Genomic DNA, 10,691 nt, shown 5'->3' with positions numbered 1-10,691 from the left:
CACAAGGCTGAATAAATGTTTTTATTTTTTGTTGAATCGGCCCTTTTAAAAATAAAATATGGAGTTTAAACAATTGCAAATCTTGCCCTTGATGCCTGCTTTTGGTGTTCTGGATGGTCCAACAACAGTTTGTGATAACAGTAGCCTAGGAATTTCCGTTTTTTTTTTTTTTGAGAGACAGTGGACTTAATAACTTTTAATTAATATATTTAAAAGGCTAAATTTACATTTTTGAGTGTGCAAAATATACGCAGTTAGATAAGAAAAACATATCGAGAATGTGACTCCACATGAGATTCTGCTTTCTGATCCACCGGGCGCCCCCTGCAGGAGACAGAGTGCATGCGCCTAGGATCCGCATCAAGTTTAGACATTGGCGTTATTCTCGTATGCCAGACCAATGCAAAATACATACCATACATAAACAACATACTATAGATGTCCACAAACTGATCATATATATTTAAACACATGTCCATTTCTTTAAAATGCATACACATAAAATCACTGATATTGTTTACACATAACTTTATTTAAAGCACTGTACCATAAAAAGTAAACTGTTTTATAGATAAAAAGTTAACATTGAAATTCAACATTTAAATTGAGGGAGGGGAGGGGGAGGAGGTGGAACAAATTTTCCACTAGTATTAGGGGGAGGAGGTGGTGGTGGCACCATAGGGGTACTTTGGGGAGGTAAAGGTGGCGGTGTGGGTGTCGATGAGCTAGATCTAGGTGGAGGAGGTGGAATCGCCATGTTGCCCTGAGTAGGGGGAGGTGGAGGAGGAGGTGGAATCGCCATGTTGCCCTGAGTAGGGGGAGGTGGAGGAGGAGGTGGAATCGGCATGTTACCCTGAGTAGGGGGAGGTGGAGGAGGGGGTGGAATAGACATCTTGCCTTGAGTTGGAGGAGGTGGAGGAGGAGGTGGTATCGGCATGTTGGCCTGAGTAGGGGGAGGAGTTTCTAAAGTCACAGATGTATTTGGTGGAAATGATGGCATGTTGCTTTGAGGTGGAGGAGGAGGAGGTAGAGCGTCTCCTATCTCATCCTCTGGGGGAGGTGGAGGAGGCAGCATTGATAAATCTGGATAGGCATATGGAGGCAGAGACGGGGAACAGACAGACATGAGGGGTGGAGATGGAGAAGCAGGCAAACATCCAGGAGGAGCTGTGATGTTCGAACCCACAAAGTCAGGCACTGATGGAGGAGGAACTGCAATACCCTGAAAAGACCTAAAACAGCAAAACACATATCAATGCTGGAACCATCACATCAATGCTGGAACCATCACATCAATATTGAAACCATCACATCAATTCTGGAATCATCAGATCAATTCTGGAACCATCACATCAATTCTGGAACCATCACATCAATACTGGAACCATCACATCAATATTGAAACCATCACATCAATTCTGGATCCATCACATCAATACTGGAACCATCACATCAATACTGGAACCATCACATCAATATTGGAACCATTACATCAATGCTGGAACCATCACATCAATGCTGGAACCATCTCATCAATATTGCAAGAAATTATTATTCTACAGTAGATCACAATGAACTGTCTAAAATCATTAGATCATCTAAATCAACAACATGCATGCGAGACCCTATACCTACAAATCTACTGAAAGAGATGCTCCCAGAAATTATAGATCCTCTTCTTGGTATTATTAACTTATCTCCAGAGGTGTGGACTCGAGTCACATGACTTGGACTCGAGTCATGAATTTGATGACTTTTGACTCGACTTGACAAAATGTAAAGAGACTTGCAACTCGACTTGGACTTTAACATCAGTAACTCGTGACTTCACTTGGACTTGAGCCTTTTGACTTGAAAAGACTTGCTACTTTCCCCAAAACCCAAAGATTAAAAAGTATGTTGACGTGGACCGCTCTATCTCTCTCTGTGTTTATGTGCATCTGTGTGTGTGTGTGTGTGTGTGTGTTGTCGGCACAACATCCAATCAATTTTGATCCACGTTGTTTTGATCCGACAGTATCCATCCAATCAAATTGCAGGACAACCAATGAAGAAGAACTGTCAAACAACGCGTCAGTTGGCAAAAATGATACCAAAGATAGTTTCGTTCGGCTATAAAAACTACGAGGTGGTCAACAAAAAACGAACTGCAATATGCAAAACATACGGGCGAAGATTACAGATGGAGACGCAACAACTTCTAACTTTGTTCGACATTTGAAGTTGCACAAAGAACGGTAAGTTTTGAATGACGCTAACGTTAGCTTATCGGCTAAGTAACTTTGCTAGCTGCATAGTTAAATCAATGAGACTGTAAACTCACTGTTAACGTTACATTGCAAACACGTTAAAAGGATCCTTGGGTATAGAGCAATGTATGGCTTAATATATGAACAATGGCATTGACTTTATAATTGTGAAATAAAAAAAACAGTGTAACTGTCACAGTATTTATAAACTTTGAAAAAATATTTTTACTAGGAGGCCGCTATTTTTTGCGTCAGAATCCGTGATGTCAAATGGTTGCGACCTAAACCTGTTCTCTTTCGCAACAGCGAAGCACACACGTTTTCCATATATAACAGTAAAATATGACACGTAAAACATAAGATCAGATATACAAACACACAGGGACAGTAGGTGGCGGTATGTCCTCTTGACACAAGCCAGCCTGCCAGCCATAAAAGAACGCGTTCAGTATTAGACGTCTGTTCAAAGTGAGCGTGCATTAAATCATAGTTTTAAACTACCGCCTTTGAGACATTTAAGACTATTTAAGACATCAGCATCCACCGTAATCGTATACTTTATACATTATGAGAATATACTGATAAACACAATAATAATGCTTGTGGTTTGGTTATTTATTCTGTATTAGAGCACACGTGAATATTAGCCCCCGTCAGCTAATGACCGAGGGAGAGAAGACAATAATTTACTTTCGTTTTGTTGTTTGTTTATTTTATTAAAGTTTTGTTGTTCAACGTTCTCCGGTTCCCTCCTCCTTCCTTGCTGTGAACATTGTTACACACACATATATATATATATATATATATATATTATCCTACAGAACCTTATATTTACTGAAGAACTGATTAGTGTGTCGGTGTTTAGTTTGGCTGCCTAGCTGTGCTTGCAACCAGTTTACGTCATCGAAAAAGAACATGGCAGCCTCCTTAGGTTAAAATGAGTATTACATTTAAGTTTTTTTTTAAGAACTGAAAATATTTGATGTGTTTCTAACGACAAATGCTAGTAGTGTAAGGCTATTACAACGCATTAAGCCATACATCTCTCTATACACCGGGTTCGCTTTAAAGGGACTCGAAAGGACTCGAAACTCAAACTGTAGGACTTGGGACTTGACTTGAGACTTGTCGGTCTTGACTTGGGACTTGACTCGGTACTTGAGGGCAAAGACTTGAGACTTACTTGTGACTTGCAATACAATGACTTGGTCCCACCTCTGCTCATCTCTAACATTAGGATATGTGCCTAAATCATATAAGGTGGCTGTTATAAGGCCCCTTGTCAAAAAAACCCAACTCGACCCTAGAGAACTAGGGAACTACAGGCCTATATCGAATCTACCTTTCATATCTAAAGTTCTGGAAAAAGTAGTTTCAACTCAATTATGCTCCTTCCTCCAAAGGAATGACATCAATGAAGAATTCCAGTCTGAATTTAGAGCATGTCACAGTACAGAGACTGCTTTGATCAGAGTTACAAATGATCTGCTATTGGCGTCTGACCGAGGTTGTATCTCGTTATTGGTGCTGCTAGACCTTAGTGCTGCATTCGACACCATTGACCACAACACACTCCTACATAGACTCGTAAATTATGTCGGCATTAAAGGAATAGCTTTGAAATGGTTTAAATCTTATTTATCTGACCGTTTTCAATTTGTAGCAATAAACAATGAGGTGTCACGCAAATCGCAAGTCCAGTACGGTGTACCTCAGGGCTCAGTCTTAGGGCCTCTGCTCTTTGCATTATACATGCTACCTCTAGGAGATATAATAAAGCGACACGGAGTTATGCTGATGATACTCAACTTTATATTTCCTCGAAGCCTCATGAAACACAGCAGTTCCATCGAATAATGGAATGCATAGTCGATATAAAAAACTGGATGAGTAACAACTTTTTATTACTGAACTCGCACAAAACAGAAGTGTTACTTATTGGACCGAAAACCCCATACGTAACAACCACAAATACTGCTTAACTATTGACAGATGTTCCATAAAACCCTCGTCGTCAGCTAAGAATCTTGGCGTTCTATTCGATAGTAATCTGCCATTTGAGAGCCATGTCGCCAACACCTGTAAAATTGCATTTTTTCCATCATAAGAATATATCTAAACTACTTCATATGCTGTCATTTTCAGATGCAGAGAAGTTAATTCATGCATTCATGACATCAAGACTAGATTTCTGTAATGCTCTGTTAGGTGGTTGCCCTGCAGGCTTATTACAAAAACTCCAACTGGTCCAAAATGCGGCAGCTTGAGTTCTTACACGTACAAAAAAGTATGAACATATTAGCCCGGTTCTGTCAACCTTGCAGTGGTTACCTATAAAGCATCGCGTTAACTTTAAAATCTTGCTTATTACCTATAAAGCCCTACATGGTTTAGCTCCTCAGTACTTGAGTGAACTCCTCTTGTATTACAGTCCTTCACATGCATTACGCTCTCAGGCGTCCTGTCAGTTGGTAATACCTAGAATTTCAAAATCAAGTGCAGGTGGTAGATCCTTTTCCTATCTAGCGCCTAAACTTTGGAATAGTCTTCCCTGCACTGTCCGGGAGGCAGACACACTCTTTTAAATCTAAAAAGTCAGTTTAAATCTAGACTAAAGACGCATCTTTTTAATCTTGCATACACTACACTTCCATAATATAAATCCTCTGAGGGTTTAGGCTGCATTAGTTAGATCAACCGGAACCAGGAAGAAGGAGAAGCAGGCAAACATCCAGGAGGAGCTGTGATGTTCGAACCCACAAAGTCAGGCACTGATGGAGGAGGAACTGCAATACCCTGAAAAGACCTAAAACAGCAAACACATATCAATGCTGGAACCATCACATCAATACTGGAACCATCACATCAATACTGGAACCATCACATCAATTCTGGAACCATCACATCAATTCTGGAACCATCACATCAATTCTGGAACCATCACATCAATTCTGGAACCATCACATCAATTCTGGAACCATCACATCAATTCTGGAACCATAACATCAATACTGGAACCATAACATCAATACTGGAACCATAACATAAATACTGGGCCATCACATAAATACTGGAACCATCACATCAATTCTGGAAACATAACATAAATTCTGGAACCATAACATAAATACTGGGCCATCACATCAATTCTGGAACCATCACATCAATTCTGGAACCATCACATCAATACTGGAACCATAACATCAATACTGGAACCATAACATAAATACTGGGCCATCACATAAATACTGGAACCATCACATCAATTCTGGAAACATAACATAAATTCTGGAACCATAACATAAATACTGGGCCATCACATCAATTCTGGAACCATCACATCAATTCTGGAACCATCACATCAATACTGGAACCATAACATCAATACTGGAACCATAACATAAATACTGGGCCATCACATAAATACTGGAACCATCACATCAATTCTGGAAACATAACATAAATTCTGGAACCATAACATAAATACTGGGCCATCACATCAATTCTGGAACCATCACATCAATTCTGGAACCATCACGTCAATACTGGAACCATCACATCAATTCTGGAACCATCACGTCAATTCCGGAACCATGACATCAATACTGGAACCATGACATCAATACTGGAACCATAACATCAATACTGGAACCATCACATGAAAACTGGGCCATCCCATCAACACCGGAACAATCATATAAATACTATAAAATACGTGCAGTACATACCAGCTGAAGGAGCTGTGCATAGACTGTCTGTTTTCTGTTTCCGTTGACTCTTCCTTGGATTTCAGAGATTGGAATAATGAATTGAAATGATTATTTGACATCACCAGTGAGTGGTTAAAAGAAGGTGATTTAAAACATGTATTATATTGCTATGCTTATATCATTTACATAATCCCTCATATAAAATTGAACATGTCTAATTATATTTGTGCTTCTGTTAAATGATGTTTTGACACAAAAGCCTTCAGTTTTATCAGGAATACAATCAAAAGAAATGAAGAACAGTATGAAATGTGAATACATACGCTTCCAGTTTTGTTGCTTTCCCAGTGGCTGTGGCCCAGTTTGTCTAATCGGGTGTATGATATGGGGATGCGTCTGTACATGCGAAGCGGTTCCAGTCCATTTGCTGGAAGAACCATCTTCTGAGTTCGGGGACCTTTCGACTGTGTTGTCAGCACTCCAATCTCTCTGCGTGCTATGTTCTCCTTGAAAATGTCAACTGTCTGAAAGTGAACATTGAAAGGCAAAGTTTGCTGTCTGATACTTTGACATCATTGTGCACAGGTCTAATAATCAAGAGGATTCAAGTTTTTAAAATGTGGTTTTAAGTGACATCCCACAATTCCGTGCATGAAGATTGGCAGCTATTATTATGTTCTGTTCTTGTGAGTTTGTTATATTGTGTAAGTATTGTGTAATCCATCTAGTGTTGTTCTAGTAATGACTGTCAAATATAGGTATTTTAAGTCAAGAGATTCTGGTGCTTTGGTAAATTCAGAGAAGCTCACGCGACTCAGCATGTTGACGGAGGACTCCATCTGTTTCAGCTGAAGGGTCTGAGCATCTAAAAGCTTCAGAAGGGATGCGGCCAGATTGTTGATTTGATATGTGACACTGGCCAGGGCTTGAGTGGTAAAAGCTTTCGACTCTTCAATGACGCTTCTGGTGTTTTCCACCTGCATGTGAATAAAAAAAATCACACAATCTGAATCCATTTTATTGTTTATAGACAAAAAAAACTGTCTGAATATCACTGAATTAAACTCTTAAAACATTGTGTTCCAAAGCTAAAAATTACTTAAAAGAAAAGCACCAAGACAGTTTGTAGTCAGGGTCTTGATGCCGTTTTCAGGTTTGTTTTTGAATGTGGCATAGATCATTTCCCCGCTTTTTATAATATCCTACAATTTTGTGTGTGCTGCTCAGCAGTTTGTTGAAAAATAACACAACATGGCATCCGATGCAGTGTTAAAGCAATATTACTGTTGTATCGCTTAAAAGTGAATATGAAAATACAAAGCATCTTTTCTGTTATTTTCACATTTTGTTTTCATTTTCTGCAATAAATGGAAATAGAAACAATATTTTTATTTGAAATTTGGGAGAAATATTATTAGTTTACCATTTAGTAATAGTAAAATGGATCATTTAACCATTTTACCATTTATCATTTTAAACACATACTGTACCTAAAATAGTAAATTCAGAATTTTTTTCCGTTGCTACAGTGTACCTCACAAACCCACTGCAATTCCCTCATGAACCACCAGGGGTTCATGAACCCCAGTTTGGAAACCCTGCAACGGATTGGTTCATCTAAAAATGATAATTTAGCATTTATTTACTCGCCCATATGTTTTCAAACTCTGATGGCTTTCTTTAAACTTCAGGACCAAAACACATCTTTTAAAGTGGTGTTTTGGGGTTTTTGGTGATTTTTTTATGGTAGCTCCATGACTCGGGCCACATATTTCAAGTAGGCATACGAAGTAGTTTGGTAAAAGAAATGAAAATATAATTAATTATTTAACCTGTCATTTTTCTTTGTGTGCACTTTCTTGAGAGTTAAAAACCGACACGGTCAAGTAGGCTATGTCTGTTGCTATGAGAACCAATAGTCAAAATACCACTTTTTCGTTCTGAAAATTAAAGAAAGCCGTTGGGTGTTTGAATGACACAAGGGTGAGTAAATAATAACTAAATGACAAGTTTTGAAATTCACACATTTCTTTACTACTATATTGCATTGCGGATAAAAAAACAGCCCTTTTCTTTTCTGGCAGAAGGTTTTTTTGGACACTTGCTTCAGGAGCATGTCTACAAACTACAACTCCATTATTTCCTTGAATGTAATTTCAATGAGTGGCTAATGTTAGCCCAAGTACTTTATCACCATTCTCTGCATAAATAATGTAGACTTCATACAAAACCTAAGATCTACAGAGTAAAGGAATGTGAAGGACTCTTGCACATGCGTTCAATACAACAGACCACCAGGAACACAGAGAGCGAGATTTCTAGATAAACATGTTAAGAATGGAAACATTCCACAGCCCTGTTTAGGCACGTATGCCATCAGTCCAGTCAGAAGTAAGCTGAAGGCTACAAAGGATCGAATCTGAAGAAAGTTTCAGTAATCCATACGAAGAACAAATAATGATCATAAATGAGTGTCATGAACTGAATTCTGCTGTTGGTTTCAGTCTTCAAGCATCACTCATATGCAATAAAGAAAATAAATCAATGAACCATGTTTCATAATAAAAATGCAGCATATTGAGGCCTAATGTAAATATCCATTATCACAAAATGTCAAATCTCTTAAAAAGTCAAACTAAAGTATGTGAAAAGCGGAAAACTCACACTGAAGTATTTGTTCTGACAGTAATCGGCCAGCCTGTGCAGATTGCTGTGGTTGTCTAGAAGATTCTTCCTCGCAGTCAGAGCGTCATGAAGAATTTTGTCTATGGACTCTCTGCAACTGTTGTCCCGCATTGTGCAGCTTATATGTGAATATCAGAGATGTTGGGTATGGATTCCCTCCGCTCACTCCTGCGCTGGACTTCTGAGTGACTAAAATGAAGATGACAGGCACAAACATGCTGAGACAGTGGGTGTGTAATGCATATCTGCGCATACTCGCAGACCGCACAAGATAGTATTCATTGAGTGCAGACTATATGGGAGCCAAAGATTTTGCTGTTGCGGAAGGAAATTTGTACTTTAATTCACCAAATTGGCATTTAGCTGATTGCAATGTACATTCAGGACTTTACTTATGTAACATAACAGCACCATCACTACTTGAAAAGAGTCATTTTTCATCTACGCAGGCCCTATTTCAAGAAGCCATCACTTCAACATCTTCTCCTCGGGAAAATTGTGCTAATAGGCTAGTAGAAAATTACGTGTCGTTATATCAATTTTGGTTTGGTAAATGACACTTGACATCGTTTAACATTGTGTTTAACACTGTGTCACAACATTTTGTTGCTTAGGCTGAAATAATAAATACGTGTAGCTTGCTGCAGCGACTGCGCATGCGCACAACGAAAGGCGGGACTTCGTCGAAAGAACGCAGACAGTCCACCATTCACTTTTACCACTGCATACCCAAAATGTTGAAGATTTCTCATTTTGTGCGCCACAGAAAGTCAGTCAAACAGGTTTGAGGTATTTTTATTTTATTCTGTTGTACAGTGTCAGATGTCGTACATGCTAAACATTTTAAGAGAGTTATTAAAAAAGAGAGGATATCTAATACCCAACTACGGTAGCAAAATACATCAAATGTATCACAGGAAAAAAACAATATAGTTATAGAATTACAGGACTAGTTTGGGACATCACGTGGAATATAAAATTTGAACTCATGACTGAATTGAAGTTCAATGAATGTCAAGGTTTGGCCACAAGAGGGCAGAATACAGCTGTAGGCTCTGTGACTGTCACTCCACTGCAAAAAATCGTTTGATCACAAAAATTGTTTGATTACAAATATTATCTATACTCAAAAAATTGCAACCATTGAGGGGAGAAGTAATTGAATTACAGTAATTATTTTGTAATCCACTCGACACAGTTTTAACTACATTAAGAGCTGTTAAAAGCTCATGTGTTGTTTAGTCCTTTAACTCAGCAGTGACCTGCAGCCTATCCAAGTTAAATATTAAATGTTTATGAAACCTTTATGGCTGATACCAATCAGAATAAGCGATAAGCTCACTGTGTACCGGATACTTTCAGAGGGTCCGAGTTCATTTTTAGAGTCTCATAACGGTGATGTTTGCGCTTTGAGAACCTCAAGCGTATTGCTGTTATGAAAGCAAAGGCCCGATGTATTCATAATTATCTTCTCTTTATTGATATTTTATGGGCAAAGTCTTTTTAAAATGATGGTTAATTGATCATTGATTACCCCTATGGCTTATCTGTGGCATGTTTTCAAATATATAGCTTGTTTTCTGTTTATGCCTATAAGTATACTTTAGAAAATAAGACTCAGAAAGAGCTTTATTGCCAGTTTGCACACACAAGGAATTTGTTTGTCACGCTAAGTTAAAGGACATCAGCCTCCCAACGGCATATTGACTATATAACAATAATCCCTGCTGGAAAAACAATAGAAAGCATCACAGAAATTGTACTTGGGTCAATGGCTATAATAGGAATTGTACAAATTTTACTGGAAAACTGCAGTATAATGGTCTCTGTGGGTCTCTGCTGGTAATGTGTTTGTTTCTGTTGGTGGGTTCAGACAGATGGGAACAATAGAACACAATTCAATCCTACTGCAATTAGATCCGAAACACTTGGTACACATCTGATGGCTCGTGGTGTTTGTAATGGAAACCATTCAATTTTCTATTGCTGTTTTCAGCAGGGTTATTTTGTATGTGTTACAGTTTGGACCAAAACATGACATGAAGAC

The 10,691-nt window shown here is 38.5% G+C and overlaps 1 protein-coding gene across 1 annotated transcript; it reads right to left on the bottom strand.

The window, feature by feature from the left end:
* Positions 1-488: 488 nt before the first annotated feature.
* On the bottom strand, positions 489-8,773 carry abi3b (ABI family, member 3b; the record flags this gene model as incomplete). Its single annotated transcript, XM_057357826.1, has 6 exons — positions 489-1,250; positions 4,948-5,055; positions 5,978-6,030; positions 6,283-6,483; positions 6,769-6,936; positions 8,624-8,773. Coding segments are annotated over 6 exons (1,338 nt in total), but the record flags the coding sequence as incomplete, so codon positions are not given.
* Between the last annotated feature and the right edge of the window lie 1,918 nt (positions 8,774-10,691).

The sequence above is a fragment of the Triplophysa rosa genome, linkage group LG18 (genome assembly GCF_024868665.1).
Source record: "Triplophysa rosa linkage group LG18, Trosa_1v2, whole genome shotgun sequence".
Lineage (NCBI taxonomy): Eukaryota > Metazoa > Chordata > Actinopteri > Cypriniformes > Nemacheilidae > Triplophysa > Triplophysa rosa.
Note: the sequence above shows the minus strand (reverse complement) of the source record. Positions and strands in the feature narration are given on the sequence as shown.